The sequence below is a fragment of the Esox lucius genome, chromosome 3, assembly GCF_011004845.1.
Source record: "Esox lucius isolate fEsoLuc1 chromosome 3, fEsoLuc1.pri, whole genome shotgun sequence".
In the NCBI taxonomy this organism is placed as follows: domain Eukaryota; kingdom Metazoa; phylum Chordata; class Actinopteri; order Esociformes; family Esocidae; genus Esox; species Esox lucius.
In genome coordinates this window covers 35,983,332-36,009,254 of record NC_047571.1, presented here as the reverse complement: position 1 = coordinate 36,009,254, position 25,923 = coordinate 35,983,332, and the positions used below count along the sequence as shown (strand labels likewise).

General features: G+C 42.5%; 2 protein-coding genes and 1 long non-coding RNA gene across 9 annotated transcripts in view; 2 read left to right on the top strand and 1 right to left on the bottom strand.

Annotated features, from left to right (window-relative positions):
• Positions 1-2,229, bottom strand: part of atp6v1h (ATPase H+ transporting V1 subunit H) — a 37,788-nt gene extending 35,559 nt beyond the window's left edge. For 2 of the 4 annotated variants that reach the window (XM_034290701.1, XM_020043046.2), the window contains exons 1-2: positions 2,123-2,229; positions 281-434 (exon numbers count right to left, since the gene is read on the bottom strand). In XM_034290701.1, the coding sequence (XP_034146592.1) occupies positions 281-384 (104 nt within the window). In that variant the 5' untranslated portion in view covers positions 385-434; positions 2,123-2,229. The remainder of the gene's footprint in view (positions 1-280; positions 435-2,122) is intronic. The other 2 variants (XM_034290703.1, XM_034290711.1) reach the window with 1 other exon arrangement.
• Positions 2,230-6,432: 4,203 nt separating this feature from the next.
• Positions 6,433-17,690, top strand: rgs20 (regulator of G protein signaling 20). 4 transcript variants are annotated; one of them, XM_034289010.1, is made up of 6 exons: positions 6,433-7,161; positions 7,350-8,261; positions 13,016-13,188; positions 14,488-14,565; positions 14,714-14,948; positions 15,296-17,690. In XM_034289010.1, exons 2-6 carry the CDS (start codon positions 8,019-8,021, stop codon positions 15,482-15,484), a joined length of 918 nt encoding a protein of 305 aa, XP_034144901.1. In that variant the 5' UTR covers positions 6,433-7,161; positions 7,350-8,018; the 3' UTR covers positions 15,485-17,690. The 4 variants fall into 4 exon arrangements, with proteins under 4 accessions (XP_034144901.1, XP_034144899.1, XP_034144897.1 ...); XM_034289008.1 differs by having other exon boundaries at positions 7,209-8,261; XM_034289006.1 differs by having other exon boundaries at positions 6,433-7,819; positions 7,914-8,261.
• Positions 17,691-19,174: 1,484 nt separating this feature from the next.
• On the top strand, positions 19,175-24,098 carry LOC117593447. The gene is made up of 2 exons (XR_004574856.1): positions 19,175-21,531; positions 21,670-24,098. It is a non-coding gene; the product is annotated as an uncharacterized LOC117593447 (long non-coding RNA).
• The last annotated feature ends 1,825 nt before the right edge of the window (positions 24,099-25,923 follow it).

The following is a 25,923-nucleotide window of genomic DNA, read 5'->3' as shown; positions in this document are numbered from 1 at the left end:
TCGTGTACCAGGGTTGAGATCAATTCTGTTTCAAATCAGGAAGTGCACTCAAATTCCCATTGAAATTCTCTTACCTGCTATTCAATCTGTAATTGTGTTTACTTTTTAAACAGATTGGAAAGGGTACTGACTTCAATGCAGCTACCAGGGCCTTAAAGGACAGAACGTAATGACACACTGCCATTGGCCTCTGCACTTTTATGGACAACTGACAGTGGTAGAACTGAGGTTACTGAGAGGAGAAAAAAAGGAAGGATGAAGAAGACAATGGTGTACTTACTGCAGGTAAGACTGCCAGTTGACCTTGTTGGCTCTGACCTCAGCTGCCTTTGCAGCGATGATGTTGGTGGGAACGGCAGCGTCCACTGCCCCTCGGATATCCATTCTGACACACCTGTAGGATACAACTTATCTAGACTGGAACCAATGATGACCTGGAAGGACACAGGTAGGGATTGATCAATGCATGATAACCATCACAACGTTGGCATGTTCTTAGCACTAGTATTGACCAGCATGTGACAGCGCACTAACAGATTAAAGAAGGAGCCAGGCTGGAATTTAAAAGAATGATGTAGGTTGGCTCATGCAGCCAAGCAGGGCTGTTCCTCAGATAGGAGACCAAATACTGATGGAAGTGGTGTTTAGGGCCAGTAGGAGGCACTCTTCCCTATGATCATAAGATTAAAACCCAATGCCCCGCATTATCAACCTGGCCCCACATAATTAACACAGCCCTGCATTACCAACCTGGCCCCACATTATCAACCTGGCCCCGCATTATCAACCTGGCCCCACATAATTAACACAGCCCCGCATTACCAACCTGTCCCCACATAGTTAACACAGCCCAGCATTACCAACCTGGCCCCACATAATTAACACAGCCCCACATTACCAACCTGGCCCCACATAATTAACACAGCCCCGCATTACCAACCTGGCCCCACATAATTAACACGGCCCCGCATTACCAACCTGGCCCCACATAATTAACACAGCCCTGCATTACCAACCTGGCCCCACATTATCAACCTGGCCCCGCATTATCAACCTGGCCCCACATAATTAACACAGCCCTGCATTACCAACCTGGCCCCACATTATCAACCTGGCCCCGCATTATCAACACGGCTCCGCATTACCAAGCTGGTCCCACATAATTAACACTGCCCTGCATTACCAACCTGGCCCCACATAATTAACACAGCCCTGCATTACCAACCTGGCCCCACATAATTAACATGGGCCGCATTACCAACCTGTGGCTGACCAGATGCATCCTTTAATAGAACAGCTAGGCTACAGTTTAGCCCCTTTGTCACATCGATACTCTCAGGATAATGAGTCATGTCAAAAAGCATGTATCATCTAAGAATGGTTCCAGGAACATGAGTTGATTTGAGTAGCCTGTGCCGTCCCCAAACCTCAACCCAACAACAGAGTGTATTTGAGAAGAGTTGTATCATTATCCAATTTGCAGCCACGTCGTGATGCCATCCACTGAGTATGGACCAGCATTCCTGGGAAACGTTAATGACATTTACTAGCTAAACTTCAAACCATGTCATAAGAATGTAGGCTGGTCTGGGAGGAAATAGCGTCTAAACGGCTACTAGATTGTTGTACCTACTAAACTTGTAATTGTAACTTGTCTAAATCCAATACATCTGCCCTAAACCAATGTCAGCTAGCTAGCCAGCTCTCTAACTCAGGTCATCTCTTAGCTAGGTTCTGTACAGTAGCTAGGGATTGTCATATTTGTGCTGTCACGTTGACAAGCATAATTTCCATGTCACAGCAGACGTAAAATAATCTCGAAACGTGTGGTTTACAACTGCTGAATTGGCTTTAATCGTTCTACAGCCACTAGTTAGACAGCTATACTAGGTACAGTAAATGCAGTAGCTAATGTAATGTTGGTGTTTCTTGCCTAGGGTAAGCTAGGTTAATGTTGGCTTGGCAACATCAATACCAATATTCCAATGACGTAACATACGGATCAATGCAAAATCTACAATCTCACAAAAACAACAAACGTAAGTGTTTTTGCAATTGAAAAACGCGTAACCTAAAGACAACAAGGATTTATAACGTTAAAAAGGCCGTTAGTGTCACCTACCTCTCCGCTAACAGCTGACGATAACTACAACACGAACACGTCACGAACCACTATCATGTGACGCTGTCACGAGGCAGCAGGAAGGAAGCAACACGCTGAGGATCTGGTCCATGGCAGGCGCTTTCGGGCAAATTCCCAACAAATAAAAGGTGGCAGTGTACACAATTTGTTAGTCTCGTAAATCCCATAAAAGCAGGGACGAAATTACAATGTTAATTTTCACTGTTATGCTGATGACACACAGTTATATATTTCAATTAAACATAGAGAAGCCCCAACATTTGCTGCTTTAGAAGCATGCGTTTCAGATATTAGGAAGTAGATAATGGAGAATGTTTTGCTTTTAAACTCAAGAAAAACAGAAATGCTCGTTTTAGGATCCAAGAAACAAACAGGTTTTACGGCAGACCATACAGTGAATCTTGATGGTTGTATGCTTGTAACCCAAAAAACTATGAAGCCTTGACGTTACCCTCGACCCTGATCTCTCCTTTGATGAACATATAAAATATATCTCAAGAGCTGATTTTTTCAATCTTCAGAACATTGCAAAAATCTGAAGCTTTTTATCAAAACTGATGCAGAAAAACGTATCCATGCTTTAGTCACTTCTAGATTAGATTACTGCAATGCTCTTCTCTCTGGCTACCCTGATAAATCAATACATAAACTTCAATTAGTGCTGAACACGGCTGCTAGAATCCTAACTAGATCTTACAACTTTCTTTTACACATTACTCAAGTACTAGCCTCTATCCACTGGCTGCCTGTTAAGGCTAAGCCTGATTTTAAGGCTTTATTGTTAACCTATAAAACATTACATGGACTTGTTCCTACTTACCTCGCTGAAATGATCCAGCAATACGTACCTACACGTAACCTTAGATCGTAAGATGCAGGCCTTTTAATTGTACCTAGAATTTCTAAACAAACAGCTGGAGGCAGGGCTTTCTCTCATAGAGCTCCACTACTATGGAATGATTTGCCTATAAGGTTAGAAATGCAGACTCAGTGCAAACTTTCAAGTGTTTACTACAGACTCATCTCTTCAGCATGGCTTATTATTATGTGTAGTCTGGCACAGGGGTGTGAAGGTGAATGGAAAGTCTTGATACTGTCCACCCTTGCTGTCTTGCCAGGTGGGCTCTCATCGCAACTGGGATCCCCTCCCTCCAATGCCATTCGGGGCGGAGTCACTGGCTTTTCCACCTGGTCATGCTTCTAACCTGGATTAGGTTTCTGACTCTGGACACGGCTCACATGCATTTACTAATTATTACAACTTGTAGTCTTAAAATGTTCACCCAGCACAGCCAGAAGAGGACTGGTCACCACTCTGAGCCTGGTTCCTCTCTAGGTTTCTTCCTAAATTTCGGCCCCTCTTAGGGAGTTTTTTCTAGCCATTGTGCTACAACACTGTCGTTGTTTGCTCCTTGGGGTTTCAGGCTGGGTGTTTTGTAAATTCACTTTCTGACGACTGCTGATGTAAAAAGGGGTTTATAAATATATTTGATTGATTGATTACATTGCCATAGTGATGAGTGTTGAAGAGGTAGAAATTACATTGCCGTAGTGATGAGTATTGAAAGAGTTACATCACCATAGTGATGGGTGGTGAAGGGGTTCATCACCATAGTGATGGGTGGTGAAAGAGTTACATCACCATAGTGATGGGTGGTGAAGGGGTACATCACCATAGTGATGGGTGGTGAAGGGGTACATCACCATAGTGATGGGTGGTGAAGGGGTACATCACCATAGTGATGGGTGGTGAAGGGGTTCATCACCATAGTGATGGGTGGTGAAGGGGTACATCACCATAGTGATGGGTGGTGAAGGGGTTCATCACCATAGTGATGGGTGGTGAAGGGGTTCATCACCATAGTGATGGGTGGTGAAGGGGTTCATCACCATAGTGATGGGTGGTGAAGGGGTACATCACCATAGTGATGGGTGGTGAAGGGGTACATCACCATAGTGATGGGTGGTGAAGGGGTACATCACCATAGTGATGGGTGGTGAAGGGGTTCATCACCATAGTGATGGGTGGTGAAGGGGTACATCACCATAGTGATGGGTGGTGAAGGGGTTCATCACCATAGTGATGGGTGGTGAAGGGGTACATCACCATAGTGATGGGTGGTGAAGGGGTACATCACCATAGTGATGGGTGGTGAAGGGGTTCATCACCATAGTGATGGGTGGTGAAGGGGTACATCACCATAGTGATGGGTGGTGAAGGGGTTCATCACCATAGTGATGGGTGGTGAAGGGGTTCATCACCATAGTGATGGGTGGTGAAGGGGTACATCACCATAGTGATGGGTGGTGAAGGGGTTCATCACCATAGTGATGGGTGGTGAAGGGGTACATCACCATAGTGATGGGTGGTGAAGGGGTACATCACCATAGTGATGGGTGGTGAAGGGGTTCATCACCATAGTGATGGGTGGTGAAGGGGTTCATCACCATAGTGATGGGTGGTGAAGGGGTACATCACCATAGTGATGGGTGGTGAAGGGGTTCATCACCATAGTGATGGGTGGTGAAGGGGTACATCACCATAGTGATGGGTGGTGAAGGGGTTCATCACCATAGTGATGGGTGGTGAAGGGGTACATCACCATAGTGATGGGTGGTGAAGGGGTACATCACCATAGTGATGGGTGGTGAAGGGGTTCATCACCATAGTGATGGGTGGTGAAGGGGTACATCACCATAGTGATGGGTGGTGAAGGGGTTCATCACCATAGTGATGGGTGGTGAAGGGGTACATCACCATAGTGATGGGTGGTGAAGGGGTACATCACCATAGTGATGGGTGGTGAAGGGGTACATCACCATAGTGATGGGTGGTGAAGGGGTTCATCACCATAGTGATGGGTGGTGAAGGGGTACATCACCATAGTGATGGGTGGTGAAGGGGTTCATCACCATAGTGATGGGTGGTGAAGGGGTTCATCACCATAGTGATGGGTGGTGAAGGGGTTCATCACCATAGTGATGGGTGGTGAAGGGGTACATCACCATAGTGATGGGTGGTGAAGGGGTACATCACCATAGTGATGGGTGGTGAAGGGGTTCATCACCATAGTGATGGGTGGTGAAGGGGTTCATCACCATAGTGATGGGTGGTGAAGGGGTTCATCACCATAGTGATGGGTGGTGACTTTGCCGTAGTGGAGGGTTGGAAAGATGGCCATTTTACAGTGAAGGTTTGACTATTGAGGAGGAAGTGATGTTCCAGTAAATTAGCTTCATAGAAGCCTGCATGAATTAGCTTCATGCACTTATTTGTGACTTTTCCAAATGTGCACTTTTGTAATGATGTAAATAAACAACAAGAACTGTGTATGAACCCAATCCTTAAAGACGCATTCCAGTATTTTTGCCCACTCTTTGTAAAAGTGGCGCTTCGAGCCAAAAAGGGTCCCTGGAATTTTGTACTAAGTCATGTATGTGGCTATGTGTACTTATGTCATCAAAACTACCTTTACAACTTGGAATTGCATAGATAATAACTAGATATGTATGATAGTGATTATACTTATAGATTTAAAACAATGGTTTTTTATTTGCCAAAACAAGCCAAAGAAATCATACCACCTCTGAATGATGTTCATCCTTCCTCTGGAATTGTTTCATCTGCACAGTCTTAGACTTATTCCATCAACACAAAGCTTTCACAAAAATATGATGTTGAATAGTTTATTTCCCATTAATGTACTGTATTGCGAATGTATTTACACTGACCAGATAACTACCTCATTGTACTGTATAGGAAACAGTGTTGTTGTGAAAACATGACAAAAATGCTACAGCTTTTCCACAATTATACCTCATCCCTTCAGCCTGTCATGTTTCATGTTATTCCATAAAGATATCACATGCCTCCAGATCATCATATCACATGCCTTCAGATCTGCATATCACATGTCTCCAGATCTTCCTCAAATATCCTATAACAATCAGATAGGTAATATAAATCTTATTGCCTTCTTTAGGAATGTACAATGCAGTAGATTATAACTGTATCATCACTGACAGTGTCCAGCATAACTAGACAACGTGCTGAACCAATACAGTGTGTAAAGAGTCAGAAACACAATCTGATAACCAAGCTGTTGAGTTATGCTACTATCATTACAGTACTGCCCATTCATCCTTCTGACCGGGCCGTGCTACAGGAAGACAGTCTGTCTAATCTGCTCTAAGCCTGTGAGAGGCAGGAACTTACTACAGTACTGCAAAATCAGGTTAAGATCATGTGGGACTGAAAACACAGGGTCATAATCCATTCCTGTCCTCACTTCTCAGCCAGGCTCCCTGTCAACACAACAGCCCTGCTCCAGAGGAACGCTACTCGCTGCTAGAACGGACTAACTAGTTCAGCTACTGGGGTTAGGAACACTACTCTAAAACGGGCTAACTAGTTCTGCTACTGGTGTTAGGAACACTACTCTACATCGGGCTATCTAGTTCTGCTACTGGGGTTAGGAACACTACTCTACATCGGACTAACTAGTTCTGCTACTGGGGTTAGGAACACTACTCTACATCGGGCTATCTAGTTCTGCTACTGGGGTTAGGAACACTACTCTACATCGGACTAACTAGTTCTGCTACTGGGGTTAGGAACACTACTCTACATCGGGCTATCTAGTTCTGCTACTGGGGTTAGGAACACTACTCTACATCGGGCTATCTAGTTCTGCTACTGGGGTTAGGAACACTACTCTACATCGGACTAACTAGTTCTGCTACTGGGGTTAGGAAGACTTGAACAGGCTAACTAGTCTGCTCTTCTCTGGTCTGTGTCACTATGCTAGGTAGTCAGAAGATTGTTATCTTTCATGATGCATTGTTAGGAGATACTGAAAGGCCTGGGTCTGAGTAGAGAGGAAGCGACACATTGGTGGAGAGAGAAAGAGAAAGCTACTGACAGGCAGAGAGTTACTAACAGAGGAAGACATAAGTAAGTGAAGAGGTAGGATGTTAGAGACAGAAGTAGAGACGGGTAGGGTTAAAGAATTAGACAGGTGTTGTAGGTAGCTGAATATTCCTGTACAGTTTAAGACTTTGACAGGTGTTGTATGTAGCTGAATATTCCCGTACAGTTTAAGACTTAGACAGGTGTTGTATGTAGCTGAATATTCCCGTACAGTTTAAGACTTTGACAGGTGTTGTATGTAGCTGAATATTCCCGTACAGTTTAAGACTTAGACAGGTGTTGTATGTAGCTGAATATTCCCGTACAGTTTAAGACTTAGACAGGTGTTGTATGTAGCTGAATATTCCCGTACAGTTTAAGACTTAGACAGGTGTTGTATGTAGCTGAATATTCCCGTACAGTTTAAGACTTTGACAGGTGTTGTATGTAGCTGAATATTCCCGTACAGTTTAAGACTTAGACAGGTGTTGTATGTAGCTGAATATTCCCGTACAGTTTAAGACTTAGACAGGTGTTGTATGTAGCTGAATATTCCCGTACAGTTTAAGACTTAGACAGGTGTTGTATGTAGCTGAATATTCCCGTACAGTTTAAGACTTAGACAGGTGTTGTATGTAGCTGAATATTCCCGTACAGTTTAAGACTTAGACAGGTGTTGTATGTAGCTGAATATTCCCATACAGTTTAAGACTTAGACAGGTGTTGTATGTAGCTGAATATTCCCGTACAGTTTAAGACTTAGACAGGTGTTGTATGTAGCTGAATATTCCTGTACAGTTTAAGACTTTGACAGGTGTTGTATGTAGCTGAATATTCCCATGCAGTTTAAGACTTAGACAGGTGTTGTAGGTAGCTTAGTGCTCTGATGTGGTCAGGATGCCTGGTTAATTTGGGAGAATCCACTGAGGGAGTGGTCCAGATGCTGCTGATGACAACCCCTGACCAATGATAGCTGTTAGCTCCTACCTGCTAGCGGCTGTGGTGTGGATGGTGGGAGGACTGTGTGTCCGAGGGATAGGCCACACTCGGGCCCTGATGTGGCATCGCGTCCTGGGGCTTCTGAGGATCTGCCGTCAAGGCGAGGGTTACTTGGCCCCAGGGACGGAGGACGAGGACCATGACGATAAAGACTATGGTGACAGGGACCATGGAGATGGAGACAGAGACCAGAATGCAGTGTCCTCTCAGGTTGGTCCTCATTATCGTTCATCCTACTCACCACAGTTCAAACCGCAGCCTGTCTGCTCAATTCAGGATGTGCTGTTATCAGATTTGTAATGTTTACAAACACCTATTAACTATATAAATATGATCAATTATAATTGTATCTCTAATGTTCAAATATTGTGAGACAACCCAGAAGGGAGAAGTGGAACTGCATTGTTCTTTTGGACCTGTAGGATAGATTCTGTATTGGAAAGATCAAATCAACTGTTATTGGTTGTGGATACAGATTAGCAGATGTTATGAACTGTCTGACTAACCAGCTCCAATGATGCAGTACAATGTCAACAATATAAACAAATACTCAAGTCAGAAATGAATTGTGAAATCTTTTAAAAATCCATAACCAGGAATAATCAATCAACAGGTGAAATTACATTATTTACAGCTGTCAATAGTACCTATAATTGTCTAGGGATGTGGATTGGACAGAAGCTTACATGAATAAATGTCTCTGGCAGCTGCTATCCTGTTTCCTGAAGCATATCATCTATTTCTGTCACAGCGTTTCCTGTCTGAACAACACTAAGAAGCTTAGCACCGTTATCTTGGAATGTTGAGTCTACAAATAGCTAATACCCTCTAACTCTTTTCACTCATAACGTTTGGTTTTGCAGACCAGAGGTTTCCACAAATAGCTAAAGTGTTAGTGATAGACCACTCTATAATGTAGTAGTGTTAATGATAGACCACTCTATAATGTAGAAGTGTTAGTGATAGACCACTATATAATGAAGGAGTGTTTGTGACAGACTAATATAATGTTGTAGTGTTAGTGTTAGACCACTCCATAATGTAGTATTGTTAGTGATAAACCACTCTATAATGTAGTATTGTTAGTGATAGACCACTCTATAATGTAGTAGTGTTAGTGATAGACCACTCTATAATGTAGTATTGTTAGTGATAGACCACTCTATAATGTAGTATTGTTAGTGATAGACCACTCTATAATGTAGTATTGTTAGTGATAGACCACTCTATAATGTAGAAGTGTTAGTGATAGATCACTCTATAATGTAGAAGTGTTAGTGATAGACCATTATATAATGAAGGAGTGTTTGTGACAGACCACTATAATGTAGTAGTGTTAGTGTTAGACCACTCCATAATGTAGTATTGTTAGTGATAGACCACTCTATAATGTAGTAGTGTTAGTGATAGACCACTCTATAATGTAGTAGTTTCAGTAATAGACCACTCTATAATGAAGTAGTGTTAATGATAGACCACTCTATAATGTAGAAGTGTTAGTGATAGACCACTCTATAATGTAGAAGTGTTAGTGATAGACCACTCTATAATGTAGTAGTGTTAATGATAGACCACTCTATAATGTAGAAGTGTTAGTGATAGACCACTATATAATGAAGGAGTGTTTGTGACAGACCACTCCATAATGTAGTATTGTTAGTGATAGATCACTCTATAATGTAGTAGTGTTAGTGATAGACCACTCTATAATGTAGTAGTGTTAGTGATAGACCACTCTATAATGTAGTAGTTTCAGTAATAGACCACTCTATAATGTAGTAGTGTTAGTGATAGACCACTCTATAATGTAGTATTGTTAGTGATAGACCACTCTATAATATAGTAGTGTTAGTGATAGACCACTCTATAATGTAGTAGTTTCAGTAATAGACCACTCTATAATGAAGTAGTGTTAGTGATAGACCACTATATAGTGTGATTGGTGGGCATTAGGAAATATATTTGAAGATATTTACTTACACTCCCCTGATTAGCTGATAGGGTCCTCTAGAGCCCAACCCTTTAAGCAGATTAACCAGATGTCTCTAACCTCATAATGTGGACATCATCAACAAATCATCTATGTGTGTGACCACATTTGGCCTCTTTATGATTTTGTTTTTACAAACAAATGTTTTACAAAAAATGGGTGTGTTGCTAAACCCACTGCACCATCTAGTATCTGGATATGATAGTGGTTATTATGGTCTGTAAAACAGTATTCTGGTTATAGGCCTAACCAGGATATCTAACCTAGAACATCCTCACCACCTTGACCATTTGCTAGGCTTTTAAACTCAAAATTCTAAACTTGAAAAATTCTATCAGTGTGATTAGCAGGAAAACGTTTTCACATAATCGTATCCATTTGAAAAATACCAAGACACAATAATTGCTATTTTTTCAAACATTTTACTTTCAAACTTTACTTTTAGAGGATTCAAACATTCCGCAATCAAGGGAGTGTGCTACTGCGGACTGCAGTTCCCCCATCAACCTACAGAGGTCTCTTGTTCCATCTCCCAGCAGTGCCAGTGCAGCACCATAATTCCAGATGTTAGCCCACTTTCAGACTCCTGGAATCAGTGGCAGACTCAACTGTGGCTCTTGCTGTGAATTTTCCACCTTTAGCTATGAAGACAAGGGCCCTTCTCACGAGACATCGCTGTTTCACTGTTTCAGAACCACGGACAGCGCAACACCACGCACAGAGGCCTCTCAATTAAAACATAACTCCAGTTATAACAGATCGTGTTTCCGTCGTGGTATTAGTCTATACGCGTATGTTTGTGCCCTTTTATCAAAAATTCAAGGTGAATGCACGTGCATTTGTCTTATTCGGGCTTCAGCGCCTCGGTATCTATCCCACCGCAAGCAGCGGACTCCACCGCTAGCCCCGAGTGATGATCAATCTGTGACATCCACCCGCGCTACGCTCCCACTACTACTACAACATAGCGAGCTGGCGCATGCGCACAGACAGCACGCAGCCGGTCGGGAGAAAGAAGCCGTATGCCGACGGATGTAATCTTAGCAGAGAATTTCCTCTTCTCCGTGGGCATACATGGTGAAACTGTGAGTATTGGTTCCTCGATGGGTTCGCTGAACAAGTCTTGCCCGGAAAGGAGATGGACAGGCGGGTTTAAACGGCCTGTCAAGGTGGCTAAACAGTTGGCTTTGAGTGATGTTTCTCGGTGGTAGCCGAGGGCGATGGATAGATGGAACTGTGAGCTCCGTAGTGGTCTCTTGGTTTGCTCTTCATCATGTCACTGTTTATTGATGTGGTGATGTGTGCTGGGCTGATAATAACCCAGCGGCTTCTCCGATATTCGTTTCACACAACAACAGCAACCCTGTATGTGCCTTGTCGATATCCATTCGTTTAATTTTATAATACGAGTTCTGATTTTGTGACATCAGGATTCTTGCCTGTATGGAACCCCCTCCCCCTCCTCTTCCTCATCCACCCCCTCCGTCCACCTTCATCTCATCCTCTGCAGCTGATGATTGCGAAGCGAGCAGTACCGTTATCCGTCCTATATCCATCCTGAATGAACCGACAAACCAGTGCTAAAGATGCTGCCGCAAATATCCGAATATCCTCCCACATCTCAATGCCTCATCCCTGCTATAGGGTCCATTTTAGAAGCGGACAGATAGACAGAAAGTGTGTTGTACTGAATAAAGGGCTGTGATTATGAAACTAACACGTCCCCTATTGCTGAATCTACCCGCTGCCAGGCATTCATACTACAGAAGAATATAGTTCTCGTGTGAGGTATCAGTATCGACACTGCTTTTGCTTGAAAACTACAGCCTTGCGGTTGTTACGTAAAGTGATTCGGTTTAATTTGACCAATGTTGATGCTGATTGTCCAGTATAATTCGTTACAGCCGTGGTTTGTCTAGTGATGTCACAGCAAGGGAGAGTTTGTTTTCTACTACAACTAGGCCTGTACAATCTGAAGACATTATGACATCACCAGCAGTTATGTATTTTACTGCCATACTTGCCATATCTAAATGTTCAATAATACTACCCAGATTGCTGCTCTATCAGTAATACTACCCAGATTGCTGCTCTTATCAGTAATACTATCCAGATTGCTGCTAGTTTACAGTACTCTTTGTTAAACTGCTGCTAGTGTACAGTGTGCACGTATATTGTTGTTTTATTTTATTATTATTTTCTGTCTGACAATACTTTTGCTTATATACTCTTCTTAACTCTCACTACGTAGTTGTCGGGTGCCATGTCACAATAATTTCCTTGTGCAGGATGACGCTGTGTTGTTGGTTGCATTTGACAAATAAACCTTGAAACTTGAAACCACTATCAGAAGCATACGCTCGGCCAAGAACATTATGATGTCATTCACTGGGCGGTTATTACAGAATGTTATGATGTCAACAACTGGGCTATTACTGACAATTATTATGTAATTTACTGGGCTGTGATTACAGAACATTATTATGTAATTTCCAAGGCTGTTATTACAGAAACATATTACCTCAGTTACAGGGGTTTAATTTTAGGAAATTGTGATGTAATTGGTTGTTATTACATAACATTGTAATTTATTGGGCTGTTAATAAAAAACATTGATGTCGGTTACTGGGCCGTTTATTACAAAATAATACTATGTAATTTACTCTGTTGTTATTACAGAACATTATGAAGTCAGTTAGAGGGGTTTTATTTCGGAACATTATGTAACTGACTGGGCTGTAATCAGTTACTGGGCCAATATTAAAGAACATTGTTATGTCATTTACTAGGCTGTTATTTTAGGAAATCGTGATGTCATTTACTGGGCTGTTATAACAGAACATTATGATGACACTTACAGAGGTTTTATTTCAGGAAATCATGATGTAATTTACTGGTCTGTTATTACAGAACATTGTGATGTATCAGTCTTCCTTGGACCTAACTCTAGTCTTTGTGTCTTTCTGTTCCACAGCCCATGGGATCAGAACGTATGGAGATGCGAAAGCGGCAGATGTCGGTGCAGCAGGAGTCGATGGTGGGAGGAACTGCACTGCCACAGCAGGAGCCAAACCAGAACCAAAACCAGAACCAGAGAGGAAATAATGCCTGCTGCTTCTGCTGGTGCTGCTGTTGCAGTTGTTCCTGGTACCTGCACCGTATTATCCATATAGCACACTACTATGCTAACATGGCCCTATTCTCCATATAGCACGCTACTACGCTAACATCACCCTATTCCCCACAAAGCACGCTACTACGCTAACATCATCCTATTCTCCATAAAGCACACTACTACACTAACGTCACTCTATTCTCCATATAGCACGCTACCACGTTAACATAACCCTATTCTCCATAAAGCACGCTACTACGCTAACATCACCCTATTCTCCATAAAGCACGCTACTACGCAAACATCACCCTATTCTCCATAAAGCACGCTACTACGCAAACATCACCCTATTCTCCATAAAGCACGCTACTACGCTAACATCACCCTATTCTCCATAAAGCACTCTACTACGCTAACATCACCCTATTCTCCATAAAGCACGCTACTCCGCTAACATCACCCTATTCTCCATATAGCACGCTACTACGCTAACATCACCCTATTCTCCATATAGCATGCTACTACGCTAACATCACCCTATTCTCCATATAGCATGCTACCAAGCTAACATCACCCTATTATCCATATAGAACTCTACTGCGCTAACATCACCCTATTCTCCATAAAGCACGCTACTCCGCTAACATCACCCTATTATCCATATAGAACTCTACTACGCTAACATCACCCTATTCTCCATATAGCATGCTGCTACGCTAACATCACCCTATTCTCCATATAGCACGCTACTACGCTAACATCACCCTATTCTCCATATAGCATGCTGCTACGCTAACATCACCCTATTCTCCATATAGCATGCTGCTATGCTAACATCACCCTATTCTCCATATAGCATGCTACTACGCTAACATCACCCTATTCTCCATATAGCATGCTGCTACGCTAACATCACCCTATTCTCCATATAGCATGCTACCAAGCTAACATAACCCTATTATCCATATAGCACGCTACTACGCTAACATCACCCTATTCTCCATATAGCATGCTACTACACTGACATCACCCTATTCTCCAGCCTTCTGGGCCCTAGTCAAACATAATATACTATATAGGGAAACATGTCTGGGATGTACGCTCAGTCACCTCATAGTACTGTCATCCTCGGGTACCTACATCTACCTAGCATGGCTTATCCACCAATACCTTCATCCACCAAGCATGGCCCATCCACCAGTACCTACATCCACCTAGCATAGGTCATCCAGACAGGCACTCTGGCATGGCCCAGTTTAATTCATGTCATTATTTTTGATTGTAAGGTGGACCGACTCAGTTTAATACGAAATTCTGTACCTCTTCTGCAGGAACGAGGAGCGCGAGGAGAGGAACCGGCAGGCATCACATGATGTCAAGGCTGAGGGGACAGCTGACTGTGAGGACAGGTCAGATTTAGGGTTCTTTTACTGCTGTGTCAAGTTTCTGTCCAGTCCTCGTATATCCTGAAGGTTTAATCCTATCATGCATATCTGGCATTGTACCATGGGATGATAGTTCATCTGCCCACTGTTGTTTGATTGGTCCTCTCTACAGCCCGCCCCCTACTCTGGAGGAGGTGCGTTCCTGGGCCCAGTCATTCGACCATCTGATGTCTTGCCCAGCTGGCCGGGTGGCATTCCGAATGTTCCTGCGTACAGAGTTCTCAGAAGAGAACATGTTGTTCTGGCTGGCCTGTGAAGAGTTCACTAAGGAGACCAACAAAACTGCCATTGAGGAGAAGGCCCGTGTCATCTATGAAGACTACATCTCTATTCTCTCACCTAAAGAGGTTTGACAGACATGCAAGCCCTGCATACCGCTTAACATGCTCCTCTATAAAAGCCTTACATTCTGCTCCAAATGCTCCTGCATAGAGGCCTGTTTACTGTTTTACATGGTCCAGTTTGTAGTTAACTGCAACACTTCAATCCAAAAGGTCCTCTTTGTCAAGGCTGAAAAAGACAGGCAAATTGTCGGACTAAGAGTGTTTCTGTAAGTCAGGTTAAGTATGTTCAAGCTAACTGTCGAGCTAACTGTGTTCAGGTTCATTGTCAGGCTAAGCGTGTTCAGGCTGTCAGACAACGTGTTCAGACTAACTGCTGGTATTGTCTAACTCTTGATACTGTGTTCTCTCAGGTCAGTCTGGACTCTCGTGTTCGGGAGGTGATCAACAAGAACATGCTGGAGCCATCGTCCCAGACCTTCGATGATGCTCAGGTGCAGATCTACACGCTGATGCAAAGAGACTCCTACCCCCGATACATGAACTCCCCAGCTTACAAGAACCTGCTCAACTCTCTCACAGAGCAGGCCCCAGAGTCTTAGAGCAGGCCCCAGAATCTTAGAGCAGGCCCTAGAGTCTCGGAGCAGGCTCTAGAGTCTCGGAGCAGGCCCCAGAGTCTTGGAGCAGGCCCCAGAGTCTTGGAGCAGACCCCAGAGTCTCGGAGCAGACCCCAAAGTCTAGGAGCAGCCTAGAGTAGGCCCCAGAGTTTTAACTCTTTAAAAGAGTGGGAAGAAGTCTTAGAGTCTGCCCCACAGTCTTAGTACTATAACAAAGTAGAAAACAGTCTTACAACAGACCCCACAACCTTAATACTAGAACAGAGTAGGAATGTTGTCTTAGAGTAGGCTGAGGTTTTAACACCATGTGACAGAGCAGTAGGCATGCTTTACTGTCTCTGCTGTTAGAGGGATCAACTCTTAGCACAGGGTTTTGCTCTACTGAAGGGCTTCATTGTACCCTAAGGGTGTGGGCTCTACGTCCCAAGGGCTCTACAACCTGAGGGCTTTTTTTCTGCTTATGGCTCTTTTTGACCTGGGTCTGCACTCTACTGATGTTACTATTATCTTTAGGCTTTACTGGACCCTGCTGTCACAGGGCATTATTCCACCGGGGCTCTAATCCCCGAAGGCTCTATTTTACAAAGAGCTCTATTCCATATAGGGCTCTATCCCCCAGGGATCTACTCTATCAGGGCTCTACTAGTCACCATCACTACTGCTCCAGATGAACAAACACTCTCCAAAGGAATATGAAAAGAAGGATTCTCTGTCTAAAAATATATAACATCTATATTTTATTTGTGTTCAATATTTTTTATTGTGTTATTATTATCTGATTATTTTTTGCATAATTGTTTTGAGGGACAAGTAATGCCTATTTGTTGGCTATATGATATATATTTATGAGTTTGTAAATAGACAAAAGGGAATTATGGGTATAGGAAAATGCCCACTTCTATCTACTGCGTCTGAGAATCAAGTGGGTTTGGGACTGAACCCAAGTAAGGTTACATGGTGACTTCTCCACTCGCAGGCAGCTTCCTGGGCTACTGTATACTTCCTGGGTTACTGTATACTTCCTGGGGCATTGTATACTTCCTGGGTTACTGTATACTTCCTGGGTTACTGTATACTTCCTGGGGTACTATATACTTCCCGGGTTACTGTATACTTCCAGGGGAACTGTATACTTCCTGGGTTACTGTATACTTCCAGGGGAACTGTATACTTCCTGGGTTACTGTATACTTCCAAGGGTACTGTATACTTCCTGGGGCACTGTGCATGTGCACTCCAACATGGATTCCTATTCCATATGAAATGACAGTCTCTGGGAATAGGATTCCATATGATCTCAGACTTGGCAACTCCAGTTCATTTTGAATCAGAATCAGCTTCCTTCAGAATGCAGAACATGTTTGCTGGGTTTTCAAAGGCAGCACAATAATTTCACTAAATTGGTCTTTTGAACATTCAGATCAGATCTGAAGAATATCTGATGATCAATCAATCAATCAAATTTATTTCTAAAGCCCTTTTTACAACAGCAGTTGTCACAAAGTGCTTTACAGAGACACCCGGCCTTAAACCCCAAGGAGCAAACAACAGTACTGTTGGATTTCATCCAAAGATAGAACAGCGCTGCCTGTGTAAACTAAGCCATTAAACGGGTCTATGATGATGCGGGCTATGTTCTACTTTATAGCGAAGTATATACGGAGGAGCTTCATCTCCACAGAGCAACAAATTATGAATTCTTAGTCACTATACAGTAGTGGTAATGAAGAAGGTAGTATTTATAAAGCAAGATCATGTTCTGTAGATTTAAACCTCAGAACCCATAATGTCCCTCCCAAATGGAATCATATTTTCCTCAGAGCCCTGTGAGTCTAAATAGCGAATAAGGCCCTTGATACCATTTGGGACATCTGAAAAGGATGCTGCTGTGAATGGTGATATGTCTATGCCAGCTCATTGTTTCTATATCAGAGTTTTCATTTTCAGGTGTTGTTTCATGGCTGACTACAATTCTTTGTCTTTTATAATGATCATTGTTTTTCTAACATAATAGAAGAGCAAGAGGAGACTGCAGTGGGTTGTTAGGGCTAGAGTCAGGTCTAGAGACAGGGTTAGAGTCAGGGCTAGAGTTAGGTCTAGAATCAGGGCTAGAGTCAGGTCTAACGTCAGGGCTAGAATCAGGGCTAGAGTCAGGTCTAACGTCAGGGCTAGAATCAGGGCTAGAATCAAGGCTACAGTCAGGGTTATAGTCTGGGCTAGAATCAGGGTTACAAATCAGGGTTAATCAGGATTGGTTTCCCCAAGAAAGGTTAACTTCATACAATGAGTGAATGTGTCTGAAAGTGAGTGTAGCTAAATCATTAGGACGATCAAAACAACCTGGGTGTAACTTAGGTGGTGCCCCATTCAAAGCTGACAGTGTCAGGTTTAGGTTGAGCCTACAGTGTCAGGGTTAGGTTTAGCCTACAGTGTCTGGGTTAGGGTTAGCCTACAGTGTTAGGGTTAGGTTTAGGATTAGCCTACAGTGTCAGGGTTAGGTTTAGCCTACAGTGTCTGGGTTAGGGTTAGGGTTAGCCTACAGTGTCAGGGTTAGGTTTAGCCTACAGTGTTAGGGTTAGGTTTAGGATTAGCCTACAGTGTCAGGGTTAGGGTTAGCCTACAGTGTCTGGGTTAGGGTTAGCCTACAGTGTCAGGGTTAGGTTTAGCCTACAGTGTCTGGGTTAGGGTTAGCCTACAGTGTCAGCGTTAGCCTACAGTATAATGGTTAGGTTTAAGATTAGCATACAGTGTCCGGGTAAGTTTAAGTTTAGCCTACTACATAGTTGGCTCAAAACAACAGACATAATTAAACGTGTTGTAAAATGAAATCCAACAGTATATTACATTGTTGCATACTGTACATTGTGCTTGGTGGTTCTGGATAATGCACTGCACTCTTGGAAAACATGGGGCCTTGAAGAACCTTCAGTGGTGGTAACAATAGCCATGGCAGTGGAACATTTCTTTGTCAAAAGTTTTTTTTTTGAAACCCATAAAACAGGTGTATCAGGAACCCTGTGTGAAGGTTCCCATTGTTTTGATAAGGGTTCAATATAGAACGCTTTTAATAGTATTTTGTAGTCCATTGGACTAGAGTAGCATATTGAAAGTATTGCTTTCTAACTGTATTTTGGCCACCTGTTAGCCCAAATTTCATTCCTGTCCATCTTTTAAATTTTTGTAAAATATTAATGCATATTATCTATTCTAATATTATCTTAATTACATTAACTTTGATACTTTCATATCATAAAAAGTGATAACTCTTACATATCATAAAAATGTGGTCATTAACCAACTCTGGGATATAAACTATATCAACTTATTGACCCGAATTATATATACTATAACACGTGGCCAAAAATAAATATATTAAATCTAAACTCCTACTGAGGCTTGCCTCTAATTTAATGTTCCACAAGAAACCTGTTACACTGAAACATTAATGTTCATCCAAGAACCCCCCAACTAAGAATCTCCCCTGTCTACCTGTCTCCCTGTCATCCTGTCTCCATGTCTACCTGTCTCCCTGTCTACCTGTCTCCCCTGTCTACCTGTCTCCCTGTCTACCTGTCTCCCCGTCTACCTGTCTCCCCTGTCTACCTGTCTCCCTTGTCTACCTGTCTCCCCTATCTACCTGTCTCCCCTGTCTACCTGTCTCCCTTGTCTACCTGTCTCCCTGTCTACATGTCTCCCCTGTCTCCCCTGTCTCCCCTGTCTCCCTGTCTACCCTGTCTACCTGTCTCCCCTGTCTATCTGACTCCCCTGTCTATCTGACTCCCATGTCTACCTGTCACCCTTGTCTACCTGTCTGTCTGTCTCCCCGTCTATCTGCCTCCCTTGAGGTCTACCTGTCTACCTGTCTCCATGTCTACCTGTCTTCCCTGTCTACCTGTCTCCATGTCTACCTGTCTGTCCTTCTGTCTGTCTACCTGTCTGTCTGTCTACCTGTCTGTCTGTCTACCTGTCTCCCATCTACATCTCTTGCTGATACACATAAGGACTAAAATCAATGGAGGCAGGATGAAGAATGGATCATGTTAATAGATATTGGTGTTAAATTCAGGACTTGGTTATATCTGTATCCTGACCAACTGGCTTTCAGAGTAAATCTCTGACTTCAGTTGTTGCATTTAAAAAGGCCAAAAAGTGAATTAGTAGACAACCAGGGATCCAGAGAGCTTAGCAGTGACACCAGAACCACCAAATAAACGGTGTTATTAACATTACAATCTATGTTATTACTATGTTATTACAATGTCTCTTATTGGAATTGGAGTTGCCAAGTGTTTGATAATGATATTGTAGTTCTTATTCTCTAGTTGACTATGTTGTTGCCTCAGACGTCACTATAAAGACAAGATCCTCTCTCTTTGGGGAAGTGCCTTGATATTAGACCTGTTGTGACATCATCCTCTCTAGCAGGCAAAAGTGTCTCAAAGGGCACCCTGTTCACTATGTAGTATGAAACATAGCAGGTTATGAAGACAATCCTGTTCACTATGTAGTATGAAACATAGCAGGGTTCTAAAGACAACCCTGTTCACTATGTAGTATGAAACATAGCAGGTTATAAAGACAACCCTGTTCACTATGTAGTATGAAACATAGCAGGGTTCTAAAGACAACCCTGTTCACTATGTAGTATGAAACATAGCAGGTTATAAAGACAATCCTATTCACTATGTAGTATGAAACATAGCAGGGTTCTAAAGACAACCCTGTTCACTATGTAGTATAAAACATAGCAGGGTTCTAAAGACAACCCTGTTCACTATGTAGTATGAAACATAGCAGGGTTCTAAAGACAACCCTGTTCACTATGTAGTATGAAACATAGCAGGTTATAAAGACAACCCTGTTCACTATGTAGTATGAAACATAGCAGGGTTCTAAAGACAACCCTGTTCACTATGTATTATGAAACATAGCAGGGATCTAAAGACAACCCTGTTCACTATGTAGTATGAAACATAGCAGGGTCCTAAAGACAACCCTGTTCACTATGTAGTATGAAACATAGCAGGGTTCTAAAGACAACCCTGTTCACTATGTAGTATGAAACATAGCAGGTTATAAAGACAATCCTGTTCACTATGTAGTATGAAACATAGCAGGGTTCTAAAGACAACCCTGTTCACTATGTAGTATGAAACATAGCAGGGTTCTAAAGACAACCCTGTTCACTATGTAGTATGAAACATAGCAGGGTTCTAAAGACAACCCTGTTCACTATGTATTATGAAACATAGCAGGGTTCTAAAGACAACCCTGTTCACTATGTAGTATGAAACATAGCAGGGTTCTAAAGACAACCCTGTTCACTATGTAGTATGAAACATAGCAGGGTTCTACAGACAACCCTGTTCACTATGTAGTATTAAACATAGCAGGGTTCTAAAGACAACCCTGTTCACTATGTAGTATGAAACATAGCAGGGTTCTAAAGACAACCCTGTTCACTATGTAGTATGAAACATAGCAGGGTTCTAAAGACAACCCTGTTCACTATGTATTATGAAACATAGCAGGGTTCTAAAGACAACCATGTTCACTATGTAGTATGAAACATAGCAGGTTATAAAGACAACCCTGTTCACTATGTATTATGAAACATAGCAGGGTTCTAAAGACAACCCTGTTCACTATGTAGTAGGAAACATAGCAGGGTTCTAAAGACCGACCTGTTCACTATGTATTATGAAACATAGCAGGGTTCTAAAGACAACCCTGTTCAATATGTAGTATGAAACATAGCAGGGTTCTAAAGACAACCCTGTTCACTATGAAGTATGAAACATTGTAGGGTTCTAAAGACAATCCTGTTCACTATGTAGTAGAAACCAGTAGGGTTCTAAAGAGTGCCCTGTTCACTATGTAGTAGGAAACAGTAGTGTTCTAAAGACAACCCTGTTCACTATGTAGTATGAAACACAGTAGGGTTCTAAAGACAACCCTGTTCACTATGTAGTATGAAACATAGCAGGGTTCTAAAGACAACCCTGTTCACTATGTAGTATGAAACATAGCAGGGTTCTATAGAGTGCCCTGTTCACTATGTAGTATGAAACATAGCAGGGTTCTAAAGACAACCCTGTTCACTATGTAGTCTGAAACATAGCAGGGTTCTAAAGACAACCCTGTTCACTATGTATTATGAAACACTGTAAGGTTCTAAAGACAACCCTGTTCACTATGTAGTATGAAACATAGTAGGGTTCTAAAGACAACCCTGTTCACTATTTAGTATCAAACAGTAGGGTTCTAAAGACAACCCTGTTCTCTATGTACTAAAAACATAAGAGAGTTCTAACTGGAACCCTGCTGACTATGTAGTAGGAAATATAGTATGGTTCTAAAGGGAACCCGGCTCACTATGTAGTAGGAAACATAGTATGGTTCTAAAGGGAACCCTGTTCACTATGTAGTGAGAAACATAGTATGGTTCTAAAGAAATGAAGTGAAAAACTATATAGGAAATAGTGTGCAGGGACCGTAGTTGTAGTCAGAAGTATGATATGAGGAATAGGGAGGCAACATTGTGCACTATAATGAACAGGGTGCCATCAGGTTCTGGTGATAAGTAGTGAACTTTCTAATAGTGAACAGGGTGCCATCAGGTTCTGGTGATAAGTAGTGAACTCTCTAATAGTGAACAGGGTACCATCAGGTTCTGGTGATAAGTAGTGAACTCTCTAATAGTGAACAGAGTGCCATCAGGTTCTGGTGATAAGTAGTGAACTGTCTAATAGTGAACAGGGTGCCATCAGGTTCTGGTGATAAGTAGTGAACTCTCTAATGGTGAACAGAGTGCCATCAGGTTCTGGTGATAAGTAGTGAACTGTCTAATAGTGAACAGGGTGCCAGGCTAACTCTTGCCATATAGATGTGACAGTGTAACTAAAGGCTATAGAATCAATTAAGTTCAGCTCCACAAATTACCCTTAAGTTGAGCAGCAACTCCTGCTAGTAGACTGAAGCTCAGGTGCATTGACACTGGAAAATGCCAGGTCACAGTGTGGAGATTCTGTGGTGCTAAAATCCTTTAACATCAGTGCCAGTCTACAAACAACTACGGTAACTATTACAACTGGTGGATTTGAGTTAAATTGTCCATTATATATTGGTCATTATAGCAGTGGGATCTCACTTTTCTTAAGGTTAAGTTACCCTCCACCTACATGTATTCTTATGTGTGAGGAAGGAGATATGTCTTGAGTTACAAAGACAGACAGAGAGAGATAGACTGACAGGCAGAGACAGACAGAGAGACAGAGACAGAGCGAGACAAACACTGCACTATAAAGGGAATAAAGGGTCACTATAAAGGGAATAGGGGGTTATTTGAGACTTCGATATAAGCTGTCTCTAGTCCTCACAGTCCCCCAACATATCATGCTTCTTGGCGGTAAGAGCCTATACTGGATCTAAGACAGCCTTTTTCAACCTTCTCCTAGTGGGGACACAGTCCAACCTTCTCCTACTGGGGACACAGTCCAACCTTCTAGTGGGGACACAGTCCAGTCTTCTCCTAGTGGGGACACAGTCCAACCTTCTCCTAGTGGGGACACAGTCCAACCTTCTCCTACTGGGGACACAGTCCAACCTTCTAGTGGGGACACAGTCCAGTCTTCTCCTAGTGGGGACACAGTCCAACCTTCTAGTGGGGACACAGTCCAGTCTTCTCCTAGTGGGGACACAGTCCAACCTTCTCCTAGTGGGGACACAGTCCAAACTTCTCCTAGGGGGACACAGTCCAACCTTCTAGTGGGGACACAGTCCAGTCTTCTCCTAGTGGGGACACAGTCCAATCTTCTCCTAGGGGGACACAGTCCAAACTTCTAGTGGGGACACAGTCCAGTCTTCTCCTAGTGGGGACACAGTCCAACCTTCTAGTGGGGACACAGTCCAGTCTTCTCCTAGTGGGGACACAGTCCAACCTTCTCCTAGTGGTGACACAGTCCAATCTTCTCCTAGTGGGGACACAGTCCAATCTTCTCCTAGTGGGGACACAGTCCACCATTTTTTCCATCCCTGCACTGAAACTCCTGATTCAACCTCTCACCTCACCACAGAGCCCTAGGTCAGCTGACTCAGGGGGTGGGTATACCAGGATCTGAATGGAAATATAAGAACATTAAACTGTTCAGGTTGCAAAAGGTTTTCATGTATTAACTACACCCTGGGTGTTGTAGAAAATACCAGCTTATAACCAATAAGTGTATAGTCAGAGGGTTGAAAACAACATAAATGGCACCCAATGTTCTAGTGTCTATGGTCTCTACATATATATCCTGTTCAGTAGGTCAGGGGGAGGATGTCCTGGATGGAGGTGACAGATTGAACATAGATCAGAATCGATCAATCCCAATCTAAGCCTCTGGTTTGGAGATACTGCCAATACATGTTCATCCTTTCATTCATATATCAACTGTGTTCTTCTGCGTTGAGTTTACTAAAGGATACCTTTTAAAAAGAAATAACGTGAATGTTTACAGTATATACTGTATTTTATGGTTTAGTATTTTTTTTCTCCTGTTTTATTCAAAGGAAATGTGGCATTTTGATTCTTTAAAATGAAATAAAGCACAATAATTTTACAAGGTTGTACTGTCCTGAGTAGCGGATGTCTCAACAGCAGAGTGGACCGTTGACACACCAGAGCGTCTTCCTTTAAGATGTCTCAACAGCAGAGTGGACTGTTGACACACCAGAGCGTCTTCCTTTAAGATGTCTCAACAGCAGAGTGGACCGTTGACACACCAGAGCGTCTTCCTTTAAGATGTCTCAACAGCAGAGCACCTGTCAGAATGGGGAAGGGCTGTCCTGTAGGGGAGTTTCTGCACCTGTGCACCACAAAGGAGGACGCTCTCATGTCTTCCTGGCTCAGCACTCTAAGTTCTCATCCATATTGACACAGGCTCATTACCATTCATCATTCTGGTGGCTCCAATGGCAACCACTCTATCTAATGCACTAATATGGAGTCCCCATTGGACTCTGGTCAAGAGTAGTGCACTAATATGTAGGGTTCTTGTTGCCATTTAGGCCTCATTGGGAAAACTCTTTGGGATTTTTTTTTTACCAGTACAATAGCTCAAAGGAAACACCTTTTTAGCTATGAATATTATTATCTTCTAAAAAATATACTCAGTTATGAATGAAATTAAACTTTAAGTCACTATTTGATTTTATTCTTAACAAAAACATCTGACTTGAGAAAAACTATTGTGGCTTTCCATGTCTTCCTGTTTAACTAGGGTAAAACAATTCAAGTGACACAAGTAAAATACATTTATAAACACCAGGGGAAGAAAGCAAAAACATAGAGTATTTTTTTTTTCATATTACTATTAGGGCAGTCATTTGTTTAGATTTTTTTTGGAATTATGCAGACACTCATCCAGTCAACAAAACAAAAACTAGTGGTGAACTGGTTGAAAACAAGTGGTAAACCTGCCTGATGGAGGGAGGAACTTCATCTTAGCCCCACGCAGTGATGTTTCGGGAAGCAAAGAAGATCAGGACCACACTTGGTTGCATGGTCATGTCAACAAAACTCAGTAAGAGCCCATGGCAACATCTCCATGGCAACAGCTCATTCACTAGGGCTGCCAGAAATGAGGACAACAATGAGAGCATTAAATATGAAAGATACTGGAGTTTTCATAATTAGCACAGTAAATAGATATCTGTGTGCCGAAAATAACTTCATCCCTACTGTAAAAGATGATTGTGGAACGTTGATGTTGTTGATGATTCGTTTCCACTGGTCCTGGATAAAGAACCTGGTCGCTACAAGTTGATCTTCCAAAATGAAAATGACCACAAGCACACATGGAAATTCATATATTTATGATGAATTGAATAAATCCCACTGAAAACCTTTGGTTTGAAAAGGGTTGTCCATTAGTTCAGGAAGAAGGATCAAAGATCAGAAAATACTGTATTTCTTGTACCAGGATTCTGCACCACTCAAAAAATTTAAGGGAATACACTCAACACAGTATAACACCAAGTCAATTAAACAGGGATATCAATGTGTCCAGTTAGGAACCATAAGCAATTGTGAATCAATGTCACCTATTTTGTGCAAATGAAAGTGACAACAGGTGCGCTGGAAAGGCAACAGCAAGACAACCCCCAGGTGGTGGCCACAGACAAATGCTCTCTCCTTATCCTTCTTTACTGATTCTTCTCTAGTTTAGCATTTTGCTAGTGTCCTTGTCACTACTGGTAGCATGAGGTGGTACCTGAAGCCCATTCAGGTTGCACAGGGAGTCCAGCTCCTCCAGGATGGCACATCCATACGTGCCATCGCAAGAAGGTTTGCTGTGTCACCCAGTAGAGTCTCAAGAGCATGGAAGAGATACCAGGAGATGGGCCATTATACAAGGAGAGCTGGACAGGGCCGTAGAAGGGCAT

What these genes read in the sequence shown, in the direction of transcription:
- rgs20 (XM_034289010.1), top strand. Translation starts at nt 8,019, where the DNA reads ATGATAGCTGTTAGCTCCTACCTGCTAGCGGCTGTGGTGTGGATGGTG. An exon ending in AGAATGCAGTGTCCTCTCAG is followed by an intron (nt 8,262 to 13,015) that starts GTTGGTCCTCAT and finishes TCTGTTCCACAG; the next exon opens with CCCATGGGATCAGAACGTAT. An exon ending in ACAGCTGACTGTGAGGACAG is followed by an intron (nt 14,566 to 14,713) that starts GTCAGATTTAGG and finishes TCCTCTCTACAG; the next exon opens with CCCGCCCCCTACTCTGGAGG.